This window comes from Necator americanus, chromosome III (genome assembly GCF_031761385.1).
Source record: "Necator americanus strain Aroian chromosome III, whole genome shotgun sequence".
NCBI classification, from domain to species: domain Eukaryota; kingdom Metazoa; phylum Nematoda; class Chromadorea; order Rhabditida; family Ancylostomatidae; genus Necator; species Necator americanus.
Window position 1 is genome coordinate 22,382,511 of NC_087373.1, and position 24,490 is coordinate 22,407,000.

General features: G+C 40.9%; 5 protein-coding genes across 7 annotated transcripts; 2 read left to right on the plus strand and 3 right to left on the minus strand.

Moving 5' to 3' along the window:
* Positions 1-17: 17 nt before the first annotated feature.
* RB195_010514 (uncharacterized protein) lies at positions 18-762 on the minus strand (the record flags this gene model as incomplete). The annotated part of the gene is made up of 3 exons (XM_013440517.2): positions 18-149; positions 423-569; positions 622-762. The coding sequence occupies 3 exons, from the start codon at positions 760-762 to the stop codon at positions 18-20; spliced, it is 420 nt and encodes a 139-aa protein (XP_013295971.2).
* Positions 763-1,616: 854 nt separating this feature from the next.
* Positions 1,617-4,701, plus strand: RB195_010515 (uncharacterized protein; the record flags this gene model as incomplete). Of its 2 annotated transcripts, none has more annotated exons than XM_064191561.1 (3): positions 1,617-1,704; positions 3,260-3,480; positions 4,582-4,701. In XM_064191561.1, 3 exons carry the CDS (start codon positions 1,617-1,619, stop codon positions 4,699-4,701), a joined length of 429 nt encoding a protein of 142 aa, XP_064049144.1. The 2 variants fall into 2 exon arrangements, with proteins under 2 accessions (XP_064049144.1, XP_064049145.1); XM_064191562.1 differs by having other exon boundaries at positions 1,617-1,677.
* Positions 4,702-4,923: 222 nt separating this feature from the next.
* On the minus strand, positions 4,924-21,809 carry RB195_010516 (uncharacterized protein; the record flags this gene model as incomplete). 2 transcript variants are annotated; one of them, XM_064191564.1, is made up of 22 exons in its annotated part: positions 4,924-5,037; positions 6,704-6,730; positions 6,787-6,857; positions 7,088-7,178; positions 7,320-7,432; positions 7,487-7,706; positions 7,902-8,052; positions 8,202-8,314; positions 8,371-8,452; positions 8,841-8,999; positions 9,137-9,210; positions 9,421-9,539; positions 9,645-9,815; positions 9,980-10,116; positions 10,169-10,446; positions 10,535-10,651; positions 10,822-10,929; positions 10,992-11,133; positions 11,216-11,308; positions 11,454-11,573; positions 14,884-15,040; positions 20,193-20,292. In XM_064191564.1, 22 exons carry the CDS (start codon positions 20,290-20,292, stop codon positions 4,924-4,926), a joined length of 2,757 nt encoding a protein of 918 aa, XP_064049146.1. The 2 variants fall into 2 exon arrangements, with proteins under 2 accessions (XP_064049146.1, XP_064049147.1); XM_064191563.1 differs by lacking the exon at positions 4,924-5,037 and adding an exon at positions 21,646-21,809 and having other exon boundaries at positions 6,727-6,857; positions 20,193-20,296.
* Positions 20,988-21,548, minus strand: RB195_010517 (uncharacterized protein; the record flags this gene model as incomplete). Its single annotated transcript, XM_064191565.1, has 3 exons — positions 20,988-21,053; positions 21,227-21,347; positions 21,415-21,548. 3 exons carry the CDS (start codon positions 21,546-21,548, stop codon positions 20,988-20,990), a joined length of 321 nt encoding a protein of 106 aa, XP_064049148.1.
* A 418-nt stretch (positions 21,810-22,227) lies between the features above and the next one.
* On the plus strand, positions 22,228-22,725 carry RB195_010518 (uncharacterized protein; the record flags this gene model as incomplete). Its single annotated transcript, XM_064191566.1, has 1 exon — positions 22,228-22,725. The coding sequence occupies one exon, from the start codon at positions 22,228-22,230 to the stop codon at positions 22,723-22,725; it is 498 nt and encodes a 165-aa protein (XP_064049149.1).
* Positions 22,726-24,490: the final 1,765 nt, after the last annotated feature.

The following is a 24,490-nucleotide window of genomic DNA, read 5'->3' on the forward strand; positions in this document are numbered from 1 at the left end:
TGACGAGGTATTGCGTCTCAAACGCCATTACCAACGACTTTAATATGGAGTCCTGCAGCTCTGTCTTCAGCTTCCTCAGAGATGCGATCCCTTTTCGCAACAGGATCCTCGATGATGTGCAAGTAATTGTGATTCAGAAATCGGACGAGCTAAAAACTTTCATCAGTATGGATGATTTTGCCACCATAAAGCTGCCCACAGTGCCCAGTCAATGCTGGTATAACGCTCTGCTGAGATTCATCACCGGCGCAGAAAGTTAGCAATGCAACCTTTAGATAATCGAGGATGAAAGAACAGAAAGATCATTATAATCCTAATTTCGTACCATATCGTTCTCCGTCTCGGTAAATATCCAACAATTGATTGTAGGCGCGCACGTTTAACCAACGGTGGCAGAACTCTGTGGGCAGCATAGGACTTACCTGCGCTGACTGGGCTGACAAGTTCGTAAAATGACAGGCAAAAAGTAAGAGATTACGCGGTTGGACATGCCATGCAAATCGCATGAATACAGATGAATAGAGGCATAGTGCCACTGTCATATTCCCAGAGATTAAATCAGGATTCTTCTGAACTGATTCATCGTGAAATATGCAGCAGCGTATAGGACCGTGTACTAACCTTCAAATCAGCTAAAGCTGCGAGAGGGATACCCCAGTTAGCGACGGGACCCCAGAAATGAGTCGACGTGAAGTAATCAATCCACTCCTTTCTGCTGTGTCTTCGAAAATATGCGACAAAGGCCGAGCTGACTCGCGACATTTCTGAAAATGAAAACTTAAGAGGATGAATGGCATCAGAGCTAACAAGAGCAGCGACGGTATGACCAAAAGGACGTATGCATCCGTGCTTATATGAACAGCACATTTGAGAAAGGACGACTTGCTATGGTAGAACATATTCGAGCTACTGGGACGATTTAATGTATGTGTATAGTTAAAGAAAGTATTACAAATAATGAACACCGATAGGAAGAGGCATGAGAATTCATGAAATACATGAATTGTAAGAGAAATTGAATGAAATGAAGTTCAACTTGGAAGTGTTCAGAGTGGGATGTGTAGAAAATGTTATACAGATCGAAGTCTTACACGATCGATTTGTCTCAGTCCTGAACTGTGGAAGATTGAGATCGGTGCCGTAAGAAATCAATGTAGTGACGTAGATACAGGGACGAAATATCGTAGAAAACGAACAATAGGCGTCGCACCAGATAAGGTTTGGGCTGGAGATTTTTTGAGGTACAGTTAAGGAGTTACTGGGAAGTTATAGAAGTTGGTTGTATTGCGCTACGTCATAAAAGGAAGACTAGGAGAAGCACGGAGCAGCAGTCCCATGTTGCAGATTTTGATAGACAACTGACGTTTTCACGATAACGATAGTAGGGTAGGTAAAATAACAGTATTAACAGTAAAATAACAGTATAGCAAAAGTAGTATTTGAAAAGGCAGTGTCAGTTTCAATTGCTCTTTCGTACTCTTTCTCCTCATCTCAGATTATAACGCCTTTTGTAGTAATAGTAGATCTTATTCTCAAAGTCACACGTCTACATTGGCAGTCAATCTCCAGCTTCCGTAATGACAACAAGGGAACTTTTTTTAGGATTTCCCAATTGGATGCCGGAACAGGTCCATGAACGTGATTATACCGATGGAGAACAAAGGAACAATGTAAAAGGCATAGTTGTTTACACTCATTCAGCAGGTACCCTCTATCGTTATAATTTCGTGAAGATAGAGTTTACAAGTGGCCGGGAACGATTCTTGTTGATAAGGTTGCATATACAGCTTAATAGCAATTCTATAGTAGCACATTGCAATCCCTTCTCTTAAGGGGAGTTAACCATTCACTTTTGAAAACATCCTTCAAGAGGTACTCCTCTGTAATTCTAGTACCGGAAAGTGAAGAAAATATTGATACTCGTGTAATATACTTATAATATACATTTAATCGATCTGTATCATGCCTTGTACAACTTTGCATATCACGTTAATGACGAAGTCTTTGACACGGAATATTCTCTTCGAAAGTTAATACTGCGCGACAAGTGATCAGCATCGGAGAGCTTTTGACAAGAATTCCGTCCAATAATCAAAGAAATAACTGGTTTCCAATTCGTTACTGATCTTGATAGTCTTCCTTTTTAATACACGACTTGAGACCACACAGTAAAAAATCATCAATGCCTTAGCTGAATTTTTCCACTATTATTATTTATTTCCACTGAGGGTCTCCTCAGTGGAAGTATATCGTAAACATGGTTTGTATGATGAGCTTTGAGCTTTTTTTCAAGAGTATTTTGCGTTAGCCGATCCAAATGTTGCGAGAGAACACTTAAGAACAAAGAAAATCAACAACAATCTCAGTATCAAATTCGACATAGACACCCTTTTTCAATTGTTGTCTGTGACAAAATGTATGAAGTCAACAAAGGGATTTCTAGTAGCTAGTGATGTACAGATTTCTTTCTATAGTAGGGTCGAAATGAAAGGAAGCAGGATGCGTAGGCGGCTACGCGCGAAGTCGCATGGTGATGGTCCCACCTACCCTGATTCCAACCACTGTCTTTACTGCGCCGCTTCAAGCGCAGCCGCTTACATAACTGCACCGTGCTTCATGTCATTTGATCTGACTATGGCTATATAGTGAAAATAATTCCATAGAAGCCTAATATCAACGTAGAAAGGGAATGGGAAGAATGTTCACTTAGCATGAAGATTAGTTCTGCACAAACAAATTTGAAGAGCCAGTTCATATTTCAAATGTGTGTCATAGTTATTTGATCAGACCAGCAAAAGATTGGTACAGGACTTATCGCTTTAAACAAGTCATCAAACTGACAAACTGACAACAAAAAAACGAAGAACCAGATATCCTAACTGATTTCCTGCTATTTGTGACTAATATCACTTGGAGTTTAGTCCAGTTCGAGACTTCTTGTGTAATTACTGAGTAGGCTATAGACTCGCAAAGAAAACAAAAGACATTTAAATTATCTGTGTGTCATAGTTCGTGGAGAGCACAGGTGCACTACTTGATGAATGGTTCGTTAGTGTTATAATGAAAATCAGTAGTATCCTGATTACTAGCGAAAGTGCTTCTTACGCACCACTTTCGAAGGAGAAACCATGGCCCGGAAGCAACCCACCTACATTTCGGCTTACATGTCAACAAGTAATTGTTGTCGTCCAGAAAATCTAATGAGAACTGTTATTCCTGGAAGTGCAAGACTATACACCTCTATAACCACTAGATTCAGGAAGACGTTCAAATGGATATGGGCAGCAGTTCGCTAGTCCATACCAAAATTGCTATGGCAGCCCTAATGACAGCAGTTTTCGGCGTTCATCCGGTGGTGGCTCACCAGCTGCTTATTTCCGAGCCAGTCAAGGAATATGGCAGAGTAACAGACGGCCGTCGTTTGGTAACGCACGTGGGACACCGAGTTCCTACAAAAACAAGAGTCAGTATACGCAACAGGTAGGACAGGAAATTTCTTCAAAAAAGTGTATTTCGCTAGAATCATGAACAATCAAAGAACAAAACACTGGGTACCCGCAATTTTTACTTTTTTTTTCTTATAGAACGCAAATCCTTAAAAAATGCTGCTGACCCACGCACGGAAACCATTTTTGACGGCGATCCTCAAACAAGCGTTACATGTGATGTTATCACTAACGACCTTTTTTCATCTATTTTGTCGCATCTGCACCACAGAACATTTCTCATTTTTCAATTCCGCTAATTCGCTTGAAGAGGCCCGAGACTTCAAGGTTTAGAATAGATCTCTGAATTCGATGAACACATTAGTATACCTGCGTATCTGATACAAAATAAGAAGTGCAACGAATTATTAATGCACTAAAGGTGTGAATAAAATACGCTATAATTAGTTGTTATCCAATGATGCTAAACCACTTTGTACAATGCGTAAGAATGTTGCATATAAGAAATAAAAGTTGAATTGAAATTATAAGAAATGGCTAACTTTAGTTGGCAAGAAGCGCAGCACCTACATTACCTTGAGGTATGAGTACATGGAATAGTTCTTACGGCATTCAAGGAAAGGCTGCTATAATTATTAATGTGGTGAATGACAGCTCCAGGAATCTACCAATGCCACTTTTTTTTACTAATGTCAAAGGATGAGTGCTAATTGAAGAGAACAACATGCGCTATAGAACAACGAGAACAACATAAAATTTATAATTTTAAATGTCGTAGATATGAAACTGCAACATCGTAGTCAACTAAGAGGATATAGATCTAGTTATGAATAAGAATACATGATTACTCAGTATCCAGAAAACCCGGTAGTTATATGCCTATCTGAAATAGAAGTCCAATAAGATCTACGATTCTACGAACCGGACATGAAAATACTGGCTGAAGAACGTCCAAAAGGTGGTTTATGAACAAATAATATATTCGTATCATTTTATACCTGCCAAAAAGTAATGGACAGAGTTTTTTTTTTCCTTTTTTTTTGAAATTCAACTAGGAATCTTTAATAAGAACTGATATTAGACCTTTATAAGTTGCACTTGGACAACATGTAACTTCAATCTACTTACGATTTAGGAAGTGGACATCCGCGATTATGTGATCCCAGCCATGACAGGGAATCCCTGGAAAGACCTTGAGGAGCAATGGATGAACAAAAGAACTTCGACAGGAATACATATGAGAGCGAGTAGGTAGTCGACTAATGTCCACTGTGCATATAAACAGTACAACGATTTTCATACCTCAGATATCGAACGTATTACATGAACATACTTCAAAATGCCATCATTTAGGACTCCAAAAAGAGGTAGGCCTACAGGAAATCAGGAGTAATCTTTGCTTCACACTGTAGCCTTTTAAGTTTATACGTTTTATAAGTAATTTTATAAACAACATCGCTATCAAATAAATCGATGCTCAGAAACAAGCACAAAGTAGACAAACGGAAATCGGGATGACATCGGAAAATTCAGTGGGATGGGAAGAGGAGACCGGTTGTGGACGCATCCGATGCCGCTTTGAGCAGCGCCTCTGAAATCACATTACACACTATCCTTCAGCATTTTATTGATGCATTAAGATATGTAACAATTATGAAGTAACTAAGCGCAGATAAGGCTCAAAACTTACACAGCTCTGGTAATATTAATATGCATCATTGGATTATTCAAGTAAAAAAATTTCACATAACTTAAGTGAAAAATATGAGGAAAAGTATGCAAACATGAAAACATGCAAAAAATGTTATTCTGATGTGCGTATGTCTCGGGTAAAGTGGTGTAGCCTCTTGTTTCTGGAAGTAAATAACTAAATCAGTCTGTGCCTTAAGACCTGGCTATTAGTTTTAGAGGGTCTCTGACAGGTAAACAAAAGTTACTAAGAGAAAAAGTGAGATAGAGCTCCAGAAATAAGAGCTCGGTTGAGTGCCTTAAGAAGAAGAAGAAGGCTTGAGTACTCTAAACAAAAGCAAACAAAACGCTGAAAGTATGTTTTTAAAGTCATAAAATACGGCTTCGACATATGCTCAAATACCCCCAATCTGTGATTTGCAGTAATTAAGATGGCATAACTTGTACTTTATCAAGCAACAGCTATTTTTCGAGTTATGTGATTTAAAAAAAAAAACGAATTCACAAATCAATCTATACGTCATTAAAGCAGAAAGAGGCTATTACCTGTACCTAGAGGAGGGAACTGATTCCAATAAAACTTCATCCATTGCCATTTTCATAATTAGTACATAAAGAAACTACCGCAGTTGCATTATACACATTATAGCCATCTGGTTAGCAATGTGCGGATGTTACTGCATTGATATAATTTTAAAAAATAGGTGAAAAAACACCTGAACACATTTTTCCACGAAAAAAACAAACAAAAAATGAGCAAATGATCATCAGTGTAACATAAAGAGGTGGCTTCATACTACAGGTGAGTTCTCGTTCAACAAAGTTTGGGTGTAATAAATTACCTACAGATGTTATACTGGATGTTCTTACCACAACTCTAGTGACTGGAAATGCTGTTGTGAAGTATCCAAAATGATAAATATATACTTAAGATGTGTTTCAGAAGAAAGAGTTGGCTGCCATATTTAGTTTTTGATAGTTAGAACCATGGAAGAAAGAAATTGTTTCTTTGGAACTGGAGCTTCAACAACGTGGTGGAACCTTTCACGATATTTTCACAATCCTGTGATCATAATTTCTGTCACTGAATCCTCGCCTTAGAATGAGCATAACTAACATTCAGCAAACTTACTTCTTGAAGAATTCGACTTGCATGAAATCGCCTCAATGAACGACTGAGTTTTCCAAGAACTTCTGCGGCTGTAGGTATAATGACAGCCGGATCGTTCAAAATTGAAGCTCATAGATATTTTTCATACTTGTCGATATTTTTGATAATAATATATGATATGTTGCATTGGCCACCCGACGATCATCTGCTGATTTGTTGACGTTGGATTGATGTAATTAGAGTATTCCTTCGCGTACTGCAAAAACTGCCACGCAAGCGCATACATGAATTTTGTGGAAAGAAAGTATATACATGTCAAACGTAATGACATTTAGCAAGAACTCAGCAGTACTAGATCAATCCTGGATGCTGAATTTCCTGAATGTTTCTACCACTTCTACAAAATGTTGCTTCACAGCAGCGTTTATAGTTCAAGTTCATTTCGAGTCCAAATTACCTTTTTATCACATGAATACAGTCTCATCTGTAGGCATGAGGTTGCAAATGATGAGGAAGGCTTCGGTATCCATCAGAGTCGACGACATTAACAGATCGAGGTCCCTGTTGGACAGTATTTCCAGCGATGAAATTGTTTGTCGATGGCTTCGCATCTGAAAGACACTACGACTCTTCAACTGATTGTCTACACAATATGACAACGCGCAGGCAATGGGCAACATCATCCGCTTCTAAATTAAGCGGATGAATAATTTATGCTACTAGTGAGTGCAGCAAATAAAGAACTTTCGTTATAGAAACGAACCGAAAACGTGAATATTTGATCCGAGAAGTACATTCAGTGAAAATAATGGATTTATGCACTAGAAAGGCTAAAACGTACTGAAATAATTTCTATTGGACAGAAGCTCCAGCAATCGCTCCTTCATAGGGCGTGGATCATCTGCTTGCAAAGGGGCGAACTGAGAGATCTGCTAAAACATAACACATCCCAGGCTAAAAGAATTAACATATTAGCGGAGGATGAATATCGCTCTGAATATGAAGATATGCCCAAACTATAAGAAGCTGCAGAAAAATATGTATTCGAGAAGTTCTTATTGAGGATTTCATACCGATAGTTTGTTGAAGATATGCAAATCTTCTGCTGCATTTGTATATTGAAGAAGTCGTATTAGCTGTGAAGTGTCGGATCCGTACAAAGCAGCATATATAGATTGCTCGATGGCTAAATAAACAAGCCGAATATAAAAGATAGACACCAGCTAGCCATAAATTACACCTTCTGTCTTTGAAGGATTGATCGATGAAGATCCAGGCACAAATCCATTTGATGGGGAATTTCGCCGCCTATCGTACTGCAGTGATTGACTGCTCGGACCAATACAAGATGGATGGTTCGAGGTCTCCAAATCTTGGCCGTCAAAAGGTGGAACTGTCATTTTTGGATTAAGCGAGCGACGTTCTTTCCGCTGTTTCTTGCTCCACAACTCATGACAGTCCTAAGGAAATAAGTAATTAATTGTGTGCTACTGTGCTAGATAACATATCGGTCAATGAGTGTTGCGCTAAGTAAATACTTGTTGGAAATGAAAATGTTGTTAAAATTTTCACAGCTCACAGAATCCTCTGTATCTACCACAACGGAACTGCATAAAAACAGAAATGGTCGACAAGAGATGTTTGTTCTGAAGTACCTGATGTTGCGGCAATCTCAGTGGAGGAACTGTGGCATAGTCGAAATTTTTGATCCAGTAATGACTAATGGCATCTTTTGCAGAGATGCGACGCTTCGGATCTAGCAAAAGCATCTTGTCCATGAGATCGATTGCACCAGACGGCATTATTCTGTAAAAAAAAAAACCTGTAACTTGTTCGCGTTAACCCTGGCATTTACAGCCAAGTCAGTTACAAACATTGTCTGTTTTTCAACGACATAAACTGTAATGAGAATGAAAACGTTCACTTGAACAAATATTAATATAAATAAAACTTACTGTGAGAACTCCTCACGAAGACATCTCACATGTTGCTTTTTACTCCGAAGTGTATTGAACAGGGGCATTTTCTCTACATCAGGCCAGTTCGCCAAACATGGTGTGCCACAGACCTTGAGTAGAATAATTATATGGGAGAAAAAAAGAAAACCAAAGCGAACAAAATTACCTTAGATATAAGGTCTAGTTGCCCTGCTTCATTATTGCCTTGAAAAAGCGGCTTCCTTGTGAAAAATTCCCCAAGGATGCACCTGAAAGAAACATAACTGCTGTCCTGTACTCTAGTTCTCTTCGATCAAAGTTGGTTCTGAATACACTCAATTGAGTAAAAGACAGATGGTCCCCTCACTCCTTCAAAAACGTCAATCGTTACCTGCATTCCTAATGTTTCCATTTTGTATCTTTTCACTACTCACTACTTTATTATTTGGTACATGTTATCGCAGGCTAGGCATTGCTGTTTTAAACACATGAATCATGTACTAAATAAATAAATAGACATACAAATAAGACTGAAAACAGCCTTGAACTGCGAGGTGCAACAAAGCATAACAAAATCACCCATAACTTGTTACTTCATCTTGTGTTGCTTGATTAAGCGGAAAGGTTCTACTTTATTTTATACTACGGAAATCCCACCCGATACTCCACACGTCAATCGCTGGACCATAGTGCTCATCACCCAACAATAGTTCCGGTGGACGATACCACAAAGTAATCACTCGATTGGTGTAAAGTCTCTCTTGATCCGAAGAATAATAACGAGCAAGACCAAAATCGGCTATCTTCAGTTCACCTCTGCATGAAAATTAGTGTAAATGAAGGATGCGAATGATAAGCAAACGAAGAATACTCGAGAAATACTCATTCAGAAATTAAAACGAGAAAATCCTGGTTTCTTTTAAGTTCAGTGAACTAATTCTTCAAAGTTTTACCTGTTATTCAACAAAATATTGCTGCATTTTATATCACGATGGAGAAACCCGGCGGAATGACAGTACTCTAGACCCTGAAAGTAGGGGGATTAGCAGAGATACCCTGATAAATAGTGATCTTTCCATCTTTTTTTCATGGATCGAAAACAGGCAACTATCAATTAGCAAAATACCAGTGTTCATTTTTATTCGTGTTCCCATAGGAAAGAAAACGAAAGACTCGGGAAAGTACAGACTCAAAAATAAGGCTGGAACATCAAAATTCTGAAGCGTTTGGAACTTACCAATATTAACTGTTTAAATAAACTTCGAATCTGATCATTATGAAAGTTGATCAAGTGCGAAGCTTCAAGCAATCCCATAAGATCATGGTCCACGTATTCAAAAACCAAATAAAAATTTGCTGTAAGCAAATCAAATAAATCACAATTATCTTCAAAAACATGAAGATAGTTGCCTTACATTGCTTTCGTGAGCAGTAACGGGGGATTATGCAAATCGAACTAACCTCTTTCAGTGCGCATATCCGCTGCAGATAATTTGTCTGTGACAATGTCTATAAGTTTTACAACATTCGCGTGATTTAACTGTCGTAAAATCTTAATTTCTCGGACAGCAGTTATTGGAAAACCCTCTTTTTCGTTTTCCAATCGCACTTTCTTCAAAGCCACTTGTTCACCTGAATGCACTTAATATTCCATCAAGTAGCAGCGAACTCCGAGTAAACTTATTCGTTTCGTGAGCACCTTATTGCAGAAATTAATCTAGTATGAATAATAGTTGTGAAAAAATAAAGCACTTGTTTAAAAGAGAGGAAGATGAAAAACTGAGAACCGAACCAACCTGTTACTTTATCTCTAGCTTTATATACTTGTCCATAAGTACCTTCACCAACTTGATATAAAATTTCATATTTTTCCACAAATCCACTGCCCCATTCATTTGATAAATCGATTCCTCTTCGTATCTTGTTAAGAACTCTGAAAATAAACTTAATAATTCTTTAAAGCGTAGCGAGAAATAAAAACTAACGTAGGACGATCGAATCCTCTCTTCTTAATGTTGGAAACGTTTGGCATTGGTAACCCCGACGAGCGAGTTGGAACTGATAAACTACTGGCTCCGATGGCCCCAGAACCTGATGGCACCGCAGGATCAGACAACGCGCTGGCAGAAACGGTCATTGAAGGCAGCGGTGGAATCGGAGGTGGTGGAGCAGGCTCGAAAGGAATCGGGGGAACCGGAGGAGGTGGAACAGGAATACTGCTAAGTGGTGGCACCACCATTTCCGTCGGTAGCGATGAAATATTCTGTGGTGATTTCCGAGTCAAATACAGTTGAAAAAGATCACAACAAAACAATAATTATGCTGCCAAGCAAAACTAGTAGAAAAGCAACCTTTGAGTCCATGGAAGAGGCTCCAGGAGCTGGTGGTATTGGTGGAGGTGGTAAATGCATCCCAACAACAGAAGGAGGTGGAACAGCTACAGGAACGACTAATCCGCTAGCAGTAATCTGAAAACAACAGGCAAATATGGCAAACCCCAATGTCTGCCGAACTGAACGAAAACGACTCCAGAATATACTCAACGCTGCCAACAAAAATCCCCGATAGTTTAAAAAACGCGTGCACTTAGCTGCGCGCGTGGAGCTGGAAGTGTGGTAGCAGCCTGAAGCAAACTCACCAACTGATAATACTGTGCAGTTGCGGGGTCGAGAAAAGTCGGAGGTGGGCAAGCAACTGGCAGTGACATTGGAACAGTCGTAGGCTTCTTGTCAATATTCTTCGCATCCTATTTTATGAAACTAATTACGGAAGAAAACTTTTATAGTATAGTAGTGAACGAGGAACAACCTCACTGCTCGAACTGCTCGAAGAAGTATCTCTTTTCCTACGTTTGAGTTTGCGATGCTTGTCGCGATTCCTGATAAGTGCATCAGCTGACTCACCATGCTTTCGGACCAGCTCGCCAAATAAAGTAGTTCGATCTCTAAGCCTAGAAATTTGCAGTCGAAGTACGAGTTAAGAAATGAAGACACTTGGATTCGCTTAGAAAAAGAAAAGTGATCAGAGAGTACGTTATTTCGTCATCACTGCTGTCGCTACTAGTCGACTTTCTTCGTCTTGACTTTCCACTTTTCCTTCTTTGTGGTGATCGAGAACGATCCCGCCTGGAACATTTGAATGGATAAAACATATACTACTCCAAATAACAAACTTTCACCATTGGGAAGCGAATGAATTTTAATGAAAAGAAATAATGCAGAATGCATCGCTTAACCAAGATAAAAACCAAAATATAAATGTTAGAGATGCCTCGATCGTCTATCCTTCTTGCTTTTCCGCTCGTCTCTCTCGCGCCTTTTGAATCGATCTCGACCGTTTTGACTTCTATCTCGATCTCTCCTCGAACGAGAACGTGATCTCGATCTACGGCTGAATTGTGAACATATAGTCAATATCCAAAACAGGCAATACCTCATCTATACCATTGCTAATAGATCTATACAATTATAAACCACTATGTTGCTAAGCGGAGCGCTTGTGCCCTTCTCTGCGTTTGAAAAAATCATTAGTTATATCTGGATTTATTAGCCACCTAATGCATGTAAAGAACGGGTGTAGTGCGATCGGTAAGAGGTCCGCTGTGGCTGCACAGTTGATTGTTCGAAACCGCCCTATGGCCAACCATGCTTTCATCCTTCCGGGGTCGATAAATTGGTGCCAGTCTTGTCTGGAAAGGTAAAAGCACTGATTTGATCATTGGCTGATCCCCCGCAAGTCATTGTATAGACCAACACGCTTTCCGAAACCTCAACGATTACGAGCTGCAGCAACACGCGTTGGGCCATCCCAAGAGGATTGATACGCCAGGGACATGGGATTTTATGATGCAGAACGGTAATAAGTGATGAACCGTTTCAAACATTTTCACAAACGAAGTGATTATCTCTTTCATGTCCTCTTTAACATGCGAACAAACAACAAATTAAAAACAATATAAATCTGCAGACTTAGTTTTTTATTCAACGCTTGGGGAAACGTGCGATAACATGAACAGTAACATTGTTTTGTTTACTAGCTAACGGATGTATAGCGGCTATCCTTGTTCCATAACCGTATTAGTGATCGTTTAACGTATGCCAGAATATGTGAGAAAGTAAAGAACGGATAGCTTCTATGCGAACTGTAGATCGAGAAAGTTCAGGGACCACAGGCCTCGACAAAGGTGCGGTCAACCGCGTCAAAGGACAAAACTAGCCCGGCAATTAAGTCAAGTGCCTCTCATACAGGGTTGAGTTCCTCTTTCCGCAACCTATGGAACTGGACCGCACTTGGTCATTGAGGGTAATCGACAATGCTTATCACGAATAGCATATTTCACGATCGATTTTACCTTTTTTTGCAACCACGCTGCAATTTGTCACTTGGTGTTTACGGATTGAAACAAAAACCAGACTGCGAGCGGAATAAGAGTGTCGACTGTGGGTATAGAAACGGGGTTAACAATTCCATCGAGCATTTACCGGAATTGACTTTGACCTAATTTTGCTATGTAGGCTTGGAAACTTGACAACTTCGTTTTTTTAAACACAAATCTCAACTTCTGTATATGTTAAGAAGCACTCGAAGACTCTAGCTTTTTAAGATAACCTGAGAACTGCGTCTGTGATTTTGTAGTTAGACTTCCTTGGACTTCTTTAAAGTATACATCGCTTTCTCAAACTAGTACTTGTGGTAAAAAAAAAATATTGTCACCAGTACGAGAAGCCGGTCAAGCCGGCAGCTCGCACCATTATCAAATATTTGACCTTTTGCACTACAACCTAGTCAGGCACATAGAACACCAGCAGTTTTTCGTTACAGATACTATTCTAGTACTAGATTACATATTTTATAAAATAGAAAATACAATTATTACAATACTATTTATTTGTTGTAGACACCACTACTAGCTAACTTTAGTTTATAAGACTGCAACGAAATAAAGTGTTTATATTTTGAAATTTGTCAGTCTGATAATTTTGGAAGCAGTAGTACATAAGCATTCGAGGATTTCCAGGACGAGAATCGCTAGCCTCGCGTTGTTTTCCCTTTTCTTGTCTGTTTGGACGTTCGACATAGTCTCTTTTCTTTCATTTCCATAATATGTGAAGTAAAGAAAAGGTAAGAAAGTAAAAGCACAAAGGAGAAAACCGCAGGAACGAACGAATATTCATGACGTAATATTTCATTTTTTTTCATCTGGAAGTGCTGAAATGAGCTAAACAAGACTTTACGGCGACAGCAGATTTAAAGTACATATTTTTAACGTCGCACGTACAGCGACAACGGAGTGCAAAGGGTTAAAAAAAAGTGGATTAGCACGTATGATGAGATGAAAAGATGAAAACAGATGAAAACACCAAAATATCTAGTTTCAAATGAAATTCTAATTTCGTGACTCTTACAATTGATTCGAAGAGCTGTTTTATGTGGAAGGTATTAAATCCAGTTAAGGTTTAAGTTGAGGTTTAAGATTCTTTTCTTTTTCTACTTAGAGGAGTAGAAAAGAGAATATAGAAAGAATACATGAATTATCCTACAACGTTAGTGAGGAATGGAGGATGTAAATGTTGTTTAAACTGATAAGGGAGCGTGTAGAAGTCTGACTACAGTATGCTACTTGCTCACGGAGCCAATGCTCGTAGTGAGTGCAATTCTGTAACCGAGTATACACAGTATTAGCTGTTATGTAGCTGCGAGCCACCAGAATGATATGACGCAACACCCTCATGTATTGGGAGAAGGTGCCAACCTATAAGGACAAAAACCTAAAGAGTGCATGGAATCCTTGGCAACAACTATCCATTTTGTCACGCTGAACTACAGAACACTGTCGAGTGATCTGCAAAGAGTCGTCCTGTCTAGAGTTCTGCATTATCTCTGTATCCCTTCCGATGCAATAACAATAAATGCACGGCCCCTCATCGATATCAGAGACAACATCATCTATAGTGGCGATGCTGATGAAGAAAAAGTAGAAGGGTGCATGATAGCTGTGAAGAACGGCTAGAAAACCTTGTTGTGGAAATTCGTCTCAACGTTGCCAAAATGCGTCTTTGTACGCCAGGATCACAGAGAAAGCAAACTCTGGATACTAAGTATAGTTGGATCAAAACTAAATGAAGCTCGGTGTGCCTGCTTAAGCGGCTACGATCGAAGCAACGTGACGAAGATAGCGTTTAGGATTGAAGTGAGACTATCGCAAAATGAGCGATGAGTGGTACTTGCAAAGGTCCCCTAGATCTTAGCCGCTATGCTCCAGCGCACAGCTTCAAGCGTAGCCGCTTTCGCAACTGCACCGAGCTTTATGTCCTTTTGACCCGACTACACATATTATGAGAGTTCACTCCAGAATCAGCTTAATCTTCGTCTAAAATGTTATGGCATTTTGCGCACTATCATCTATGCAATTCCAAGTACCAGAAACCAAAAATGTCACGACAATTGCTCCTCTAAATCCAGCATTCTGAATAGCGATACTCGTAGTCGTTATCGGGGTGTGAAATATCATCACCGTGTAAAGCCGTATGAGATTCTGAGAGAAAAACCAACCTTGTTGAATGTGTACAATATCAGGAGACATAGATGGTTCTCTTAGAACACCTTCAGAATTTCAAAGGAATGAATTGGACCTCCAAAATTAGGAAATACCGGCACAAACTCACAGCATACACTCATGGACTACAAAAGAGCAACATACCTCGAGCTTCTATCAAATGGTGGTGAGGCTGATGGTGTCCTCTCTCGCTTTTTCTTTTTGTGTGATCTGTAGCGCGGACTAGGAGTTCTTTCCCTGTCCCTCGAACTTCTGCGAGATCTACGCTCATGGGAAGAACCAGGAGAGATATCCATCGTATCTAAATACGAATTACTTTGGTCCAAAAACATGTGAAATATGGAAGTCGCCTGTGAATCATATGACTTCTTACCAGAAAATGAACTAACTAACGTGAAATATATTATGTGCATACAAAGGGAGTACCAGTTTTTCATTCCTTAAATTCAAATCGACACATCTCGACTCAAATAAAACATTGATCAAAGTCATAACAATCTCCCCTTTTTGCCGACGAGAAACAAGTCCGCTTATCAAGATTAAATGAAAACACAAGCTTCTAGAATCGAAGAACTTTCAACGGCATTTCCCAATATCCTAGCTTTTGAACACATTTCCCTTAAAAGCAACACATCATGATTTTGATCTGGTCCGGAACCCACAGACAAAGCGTAGACTTCGCGTAGTACATTGCGGAACATAGCGCAGTGACGCACTTGGAAATCGTCGTAACAACGGCGTGGAAAAAGTGTGCGTGGTGTGAGCGATCGAATATCAATTATGTCTTCTCAACCACCTATTCAAGTGGGACAAATGAATAAGCTGCAAAGGGAACTGGAAAGTGTGTACAGTATACATGAATGTACATTCTAGCGCACCTCGTAGGAACTAAGTTGGTCTACACGCCGATTAAGGAAAGATGAGGGGACTAATGCTAGACCCCGCAATCTACTATCCAAATTCTATGCTTTCCCTGTGGATTTCGCACCACGTCAAAATCGTGACTTTTTTTCGTTGTTGAGGAAGTTTTATTGCCGATACCTAACTTTGTTGGTTATGATAGCAAATTCATTTCATTAGTGAAATTGTTTTCTTACTAATCCGTTGACATCTTTATTATTGTTTTGATTTCCTGGACTCCTCTAACATTAAAGGCATCCCACGAATCTGAGGTGATACGGATTTCAGGTGGAGTATTCGTATACGGGATCGTCGATTGAGGAAAGGGGGTGATCCCGTCCATTTCTTCCTAATTGTCGTAAAAAACGGCCTGGAGGATACGGCTTCGAGCGTTCCGGCGCCATTTTCTACAAGGAGTTCGATTGGACATCCACATCTTCCGGGCCGTTTTCTATGGCAATTAGGAAGGGGTGCGTATCGTTAGGTACCCGCAGCCTCCGCGACAACCTATCCTTAGGGGAAACGACTGGCAACGGCTATCGTTAATTGCTCTGCGCAGCAGTTAATAGCGTCAGCAGAGCACTGCGCTGCGTTCGCCTTACGCCCCGCCCATCACATCTTCCATCTTCGGCCCTCATCGTCTAAGGGGGTGCGAAACATGCCGCGCAGGAGCACGTTATCTTTGATATTGTTTCTGTACGGAGTATCGATCGCTTTTGTATAGAGATACATCGAACGATTGCGCGCGAAATCCCAGGAAATAGAAAATAAGTGTTTTATTTGTGTAAAGCAAACAAATCGAAATCTTTAAAAGCTGCTGCAGTATCTCACATGGATTAAATAATCTGTATAAATACAAATATACATCTATATCTTCTATATAGTTTTTTTCTCAATCACAAATCTACATTTTTGAAAAACTAGGTTCCTGTTTCTACACCTTTTAACTTTTATTTTGGAACGTTTTCAATTTTCAGCCTCATTTATGTTTTTTGATGTCGTTTTTTTCTTGTACAAATTTTCTATGTTCTTTCTTCATTTTGAGCATTTTCATTCTCTACGTCTTTTTCCACTTGCTACGTTGGCATCTTTTCGTTCTTTGAACCATCCTAGAAGTCAACTTTATCACTTAATTGCAATACAAACACGGCCGTGACGAGGAGATGGGTGGGCGCGGCTTAGTGATCACAACTAGTATAAGATGTGCCTGCTTTGGCCTACCGACAGCCTCTTCAGCAGGCACTTATTCGACAGCGGGTACATAACGGCCGCCCTCCATTAGGAAGAAATGAATGGAATCAGCCCACTATCCATAATCTACTATCCCGTATACGAATACTCAATCTGAAATCCGAACCACCTCAGATTTGTGGGGTGATGCCTTTAAGATATAATACAATTAACGAAATTGAATATAATCCGAAAAAGAAGCTAAGAGCTATAAATCATAACATAATACAGCTGCTTGAAAACGTATTGTGACCCATTAAAACAGTTTAACAGCTTTAGTTCAGGCAAACACTGCCTACTTTTTGGAACATATTACGATGTTGTCAAGTACAAGAAGCTACGGTTTCAATTTGTTACTAATGGGAAGTGGAGAAAGGTAAACCAGGAGAATAATGGACACTGTTTAGTGCTGTTTGAACTCCTAGCTCCCAGTCATGCCGAACAAGACTAGATGCAAGTACTAGTGTTTTGTCCTCGAGAAAGACATAATACATATAAGCTTCCATGTTAATCCAAATATCATCAAAAGGAGGTATCTTTCGTTAGGATTGTTATCATACGTAACTGTTTAAATTTCAAGGTGCTACAAAACATGTTTACCTCTCTGCTTCATTTATCTCATCACCCATTTATATCCGTAAATAAATGACTCCACAATACATTTGAAAAATATTAATGGGACACAATTTCATAAAAGTAGAGAGCAAATTGAGTTTATTAGGTACTCTCAACGTAGAAGTATTGATTGGAGCTCAGTTATTCTCTGGATGCAAACAGACCGCGTCTGATAAAGTCCTGACATGTGCTGATCACGAAAATGGCAACCATTCTGGGATCGAAGCCGCAAGATGAGCTCCACTTCACTTGAAAAAACAAACAAAACATTCTTAAAGGCATCACCCAACGAATCTGAGGTGGTACGGATTTCAGGTGGAGTATTCGTATACGGGATAGTAGATTATGGAGAGGGTGGTGATTCCGCCCATTTCTTCCTAATTGCCGAGAAAAACGGCCTGGAAGACGCGGCCCGTGGAGAAGGCTGCCGCGCTCCAATCGAACTTCTTGTGGAAAATAGCGTGCCGGAACGCCCGAAGCCGTATCTTCCCGGGGGCTTTTTGCGGAAATTAGGAAAAAATGGACGGAATCACCCCCTCTTCATAATCTACTATTCCGTATACGAATACTACACCTGAAATCCGTACCACCTCAGATTCGTGGGGTGCTGCCTTTAAACTCGTCTTCTTTGCTAATGGAGCAGAGGGTTTGCCAAAATTTTAGACATAGTTTTTCGGGGAAAAATCTCAAAGTGTAGATGAGAATATTTTCATTACATGAACGTAATTGTGTAAGAATTCGTTTTCTTTCAAATAGAGGAACCAGACTTCAAAAGTCATTGTGAGCTTCTTGGTTCGTGAACTAAAAAGAAATTCGAGTTAAAGGTTACTATCGGCTATGAACTCATATCCTTTTCAGGGCAATCATGTTTAAACTTCTCGAATTGGTTATTGATAGTAAGCACATCGTTAGCTTTTTCCAACCAGAACTGAAGCTTTTTCATTCGTATTTTCACAATTTTTCCTAACACGCACCAGTAAAATTGCTTAGATAGGGTTGTATTTTTTTACATTTCCGAAACATCAGAACAGAACATGTCCAGTCGTTGCATTCATCATTTCCTATAGCGAAAGCGTTTTACAAACTTACCAGAATAAAGCACGTAGGATATGAAGTGCATTTATGGATCCAAACTAAGATATGAGTCCCCCCCACATACTAGCTCCATAGGTGGATTCTTCGGTATCGAGCGAAAAACATGCTTCACATCTTGCGAAGCATACCTTGCACCATACACGCTATCGGTTTGCGTTCAAAAAGTAGAGGTGAATCCCATACGGTTTACCTGTGCATTATTTTATGACTCCCTCATATTACTATGTAAAATAATAATAATGATAATTACGATGTAAAAGAATAAAATAGACCTTCTTCATGAAGCTTTCAAAGCCTTTATGAGAATTCTTCGTTCTTAAAGGAAGCTCGAAGCAGTTTGTAAAAAAAACATGAATTTTGAACTCTCATCCGCTTAAATATCCGCGCTCAAGAATTGAAGTTCTAAGCAAATATATGATAAGATCAGGATTGCAAGAAGTCACTTTTGCTTTACTTAAGATATGCCTCCAGAAACAACGTGTGCCTGCAAGACAGTTTTCACACTTGCTAGGACGATTGATAGCATCAATATCACTCGAACACCAATAAAACAATCTAACAAAAACTAATATTGCTTATTATATATTAGGTGAAGGGAGCCTAGCTCATGGGGTGCAACTCAAGTGATGAGAATCATTTCGCCAACCGTGCAAAAGTGAAGAGGGTCCTTTCGCCAAGCGTCTTTCAGCGTCGAGAGGGGTTCTTTCATCAGCCGTCAAAAAGTTACGGGATCGTAGCGCTGGCGACTTCGACTATCGCATGTATGAGTGGAAGCTTGAGGCGAGATTACTGTGCTCTAGTTTTGCGCGCCGCGACGCAATCGTCGAAACAAAGTCTGCTCTATTGTGTTTTATTGGCTTGTGCCACCTCCAGATACTACAGACAGAAAAGTTACAAGTGTTACAAAAGTTGAGAAAGTTTGTGTTTCCATTAGACTGATTGTGACCCACTACTTTTCGATTTTCGATAAACTTCAACAGCAACATCTTCTCTAAACATCTTAACTAGAAGAAAATCTCACTAATTCCTATATCCGTGAAGAATACTTCATACGTGTCCTTGAAATTCCAGAAATCAAATAAAAAAAGGAAAGTCAACCAAATTATATCGAGGTAAGCAAGCGTAGATAATAGTGGATTAAGAAGAGTCCTGAAGTAAAACTTTGAAGGATTAGACATATGAAAGAAACATCTAAATAATGTTTTCAAACCTAAAAGGTTGGTGCAATGAGGAACGAACTCATAAGGGAAAATTGATGGTCTGTAATTCGTGCTACTCACCCATTACTAAGAGGCCATCCACCATAACTTTATATCGCTTTAGCCCACAAAGGTTTACGCAAGCTTCAACTCTAGAAGGTCACGCGATTTCTTTACAAGAGGAAGGAAATGAAACACTTGTGTCCCAACATTTCAGATTTCGACAAGACAGCACTTATAAATGCACTGATGTATGAGACACACTTGTATCGACGCACATTCGCAAACGTACTTCCCAGTTTTCGGAACACTGCTTTGAACAATATCCGCAAACGCAAATCTCGACGCGAAAAGTTCAATTTGACAGAAAAAAAGATGTTAAGGAAGTGATCAAATCCCAGAGAAAACACTAACCAGGTTGATCTTTGGAAAAACGGCGACCATTCGAACTCTTCAAGTTTGCTGATGGCGCATCATTGGAGTTGGACTCCTCACTGACGGAGTCAAAACTCATGGCCCTGCAAAAGAGAGAAATACACGTAGCAAACCAAGAACTAAGTAGAATAGCGAAAAAAAATACAAACATATAAGGTTAGCAGAGTAACTAATGTCAGGTCTAGTCATACAAGAATATATATGCAGGAATTGTGCAACAGAGAAGAAAACAAGTGATAAACACCTTCCTGATCGGCAAAAGAACATGTCTACTTAACCTTCATAATGGAGATCAAAAAGGGACAACAGAAAGTCGCCTCGCACAATGAAGATTCGACAAGTCTCTGTCTGGGGTGCGCCGCCACTCAAACCAGGTTTCCTACCCAGGACCACTACGCTTACAGCATCTGTGGTGCTGAATGGAGCGCGGCAGTTGTCCGCAGTACTTGTTTGGGATTGAGAACTTCTCATAGTAACTTGTTTATGTGGATGAAATCAGTGCAGTCTTAACATCCAGCTAAAGCCAGTCTTCGGGATTTCTGTAGTCCTCGTTTCACTCGTTTTCACTCATCAATAAAAATAATGGTAGTGGTTTTTTTTTTCGTAAGGTTATAGTTGCGTTTTTCTAACAACGCTTTCTTCTTTTTTTTCATAAGTTTAGGCGAAAGATTTCATGGTTTTTTTCCTGTCCTTTTTTTGTCACCAATAAACACAGACTGATGTACTAACATGAAATGAAGTGAATATCTTTTAACTGATTTCCTTGAGCTGTAGTCAAGATTGGTATCGATCTTTATTAAACAGCGGCCAACGTTTCGGCGATATCGCCTTCGTCAGAGCCTGGAAAACTCAAAGCCATTAGTGACCTATCCCCTCAAGCGCCTCATCACCCTACAGAAAGGACCCAAACGGTAAGCAAACTCAAACAGCAACACATAGGCTAGTACTTACCTAAGTGAATATCATTAGTAAGCGTTGCACTGTGGAAGCAGCCCTCAACCCAGGCCATATACCCTATCCATGATGGCGAGGGCTGCCGATCCCCACGTAGAATTATCGATCAGGCGACGACCGTGTTCGTGAGCGAGACGTTCTACCGACCGATTATGCCAACCGCTAATATCGACGACTACCCTCAAAATCTTGGACTGCGACTCCAAATCTGCTCGTCTAGCTGTGGCACGCGTGAAAACATTAGCACCGACTATCTACATGGCCATTGGACCATTCAGCTTTGGTCGGCATGTCCGTGAGAACGAAGTGAACGTGCAACGGGAAGATCCGAAAACTGTGTGTCGTTCCAGTCACCCAGTGCGTCTGTCGATCGTCGTACATAGTGCTAATTGACGCAAACAGTAAGCTATCGGGGGACGTAAACACAAAGCGAGCTGCTCTGAAAAATAGGTGGAGTTGCTCTCAAGAGTCAACGTACGAGGGATGTGAGACTGGAGCAAAACAGCAGAGCGCCTGACTACTTCGTTCAGATTCGGGTTTCACGTCATAGGCCCACATATAATCTTTAACCGAGACCATGGACTTATCAAATCCTCTATGCGTTGATGACAACGTCAACGACATTAACAATGTTGATGACATGCTGGTCGAGAATTATGCAATGCAAATCACAACTATCGGGCTCTACGGTAGAAAAGTCCTTAGCTTCGAGAATAACGCCTGAGCCCATCCTGTCGAGACTACTTGGTAGAGGGCTGGCCTAATGCGATTAACAATAAGAGTCACGGTATCGTGAGACCTGAGGGTGTCTACCGACCGACGTCAGCATCTGAATATGAGACCTTCTGTCAAAGAAACTGAGGGGGTACTCCTCTCTCCGGTATCAGGATTATGGGGAAACTAAGCTCAGGGTAACCAGAAGGAGGAAGGTGCAAATAAATTCTCGTCCGCTTCTGGAGGTGTATCTGTAGGAGGGGGCTACGGAGGACACGGACGGTACGCGGGTTGACGAACTTCGCCCACGGGCGCAAATGCTTCAAATAATGGTGGAAACCAGGCGATGTTTCATTCGTTATGCGTACCGGCTGGGGTGTGGGCTTTTCGTCGAGAGTCGGACTGCTCTCGTTGTGACTGGCACTGCGACCTCGATCCCTGCCGTAAAGTTTATGGGAAAAAGGGTCTTGACTGGGGAATGATTGCGGTGGACTACCTACCGAATGCCAAAGAACCCCTGAAAAAAAATCAAATCTACTCCCCTCGACGATGGACTAAACTTCATATCTGCCGGATCCCGCGTATGAGAAGTAACACAATGAACATCGGTCGGCTCGCTGCCAAGAGGTGCACTAGAATTAAATCTGCCCGATCTCGGCAAAGATACACACTGGACTCAGAATCGGCCGGTGCCCGGCTGAAAGAAGAAGTAGAAAAAGAAGAAATTGACAAAGCACTTAACTCAGCTCTGGCCGGATTCTGGCGAGGCGAAGTTGTTCCTGGTTCGGTCCCAGCTACGAGACGATGGGACGCTAGGCCCCCTTGCGGGGATGCATGGAATTAGAAGTGCGGCATCATCAACGAGAAGTAGAGGCAAATGAGATCGAAGGAAAAGAAAAGGAAAGTAGAGAATAAAAGAAAATAAAGAGCTCTCGTGACTGAGAGACCGAGGTACTCCGCTAAACCGACGTCCGTTGCGACCTGAAATGAGTGTTATATGTATGTGTAACTGTATCAACAGTTCCGGCGCTCCGATACTAACCGCAAACGTCTTGTTCAACGGCCAAGCCAAGGCTAACGCACGCTGATGCTCCTCAGCGGGAAGGCACGGAGAAGAGAACACCGGGCCGGATAGTTCAAAACATTTCTTGACTTGGTTCATGTGCACTTTTCTAAGCGCTGACTGAGGGGACGAAACGCTGGCAACGGTAAGGTGCGGATGATCAACCTCTATAACCCCAAATTGGCCTAACCAAGGGTTAGACAGTTCGTGAGAAAGCCCTGGATGAGGAATGCTATCGCGTACAGAAACGCGATCACCAACTTTCACTTCGAGGGGACTCAAGTGGGACTGATCGTATTAGTGCTTGAACTTGCCTGCTTTCACGCTCATTACAAGCTGCTGCTGCCCTCAAGGCTGCGTGAAAAGCAGACGCGAGATTCATTATCTCTGGTGGTATGGCGCTGCAAATCATGTTGGATCAATAAATCTATATTGAAGACCGGATCCCTCCTATACATCAGAAAAAGTGAGTGTTTCCTGTACTAGAGTGTACGCTAGTGTTATACATGGCGGTGCATGCCGCCAAATATTTGTCCCAATCCGATTATTATCACTAATATACGTGGGAAGCATTGGATGGAACGCAGCGAACACCCGCTCGCACGCGCCGCTCGCCGCGCCGGTGGTAAGGAGTGGTATAGTATCGGTAGTAGTAGTATTAGCAGCAGCTTACTTAACTCGGAAATTACCTCTCCTTTAAGCAGGAGGCGTTATCAGAAACAAGTTGAGTCACTACCAAGGTCAAGCGTATAGGAAAAAATCGTTGGGAAAAATCCCTCCTAAAAACGACCCCCTCGCAGACCTTCCCATCTCCATACGAGCTATCTGGAATACACATTTTCTGTAATAATGTGTGTTCCGGGTAGCTCGTATGGAGATGTGGAACAGTGCAGTGAGGAGACAACAGAGGAAGATGTTTATTAGACTTTACATATATAATCACCTTGATCACCTTGACTCCCGTTGATCTTCGAACTGGTCGAGCGGGCGCCAGTAATTCTTCCATTTTTCCCGGTCGCGTGCCAGAGTAGCCCAGTGGTTCCTCCCTTCGCGTGGGACACGAAGAGCATAATACTTTTCTTTGAAGGACTTCGTGAAGAAATCTGACCATCGGGTCGGTGGTCTTTCTGTAGTGCGCTTAATATCGCGGGGAACCCAGTCGCTCACGGCTCTGGTCCAACGGTTGTCGTTAAAGCGCATCACGTGTCCGGCCTATTCACCTTATTATAAATATAATAAGGTGGGTCGGACATATATAATAAATTTAATAAATGGTTTTAACCTTCTATTTCGAGCAGCAAAGACCTCGAGCGGAGAGGCTGCTCGATTAGCTCCAGATGTTGCTGGACTTCACGGTCACGATTCCTTTGCCGTTTCACAGCGTTTCGTTTCACAGCCCAAGCCTGAGCAGAAATAATGATAATAGCAGAAAATATCGAATTTCAAACAGCTCACAAATAGACTAGACGGTTTTGGCTCGGAGTTAATTTCTTTAAACGTATGAAGCTCTCCTCAAGAGAAAGGGCGGAAACATCGTGGTACATCT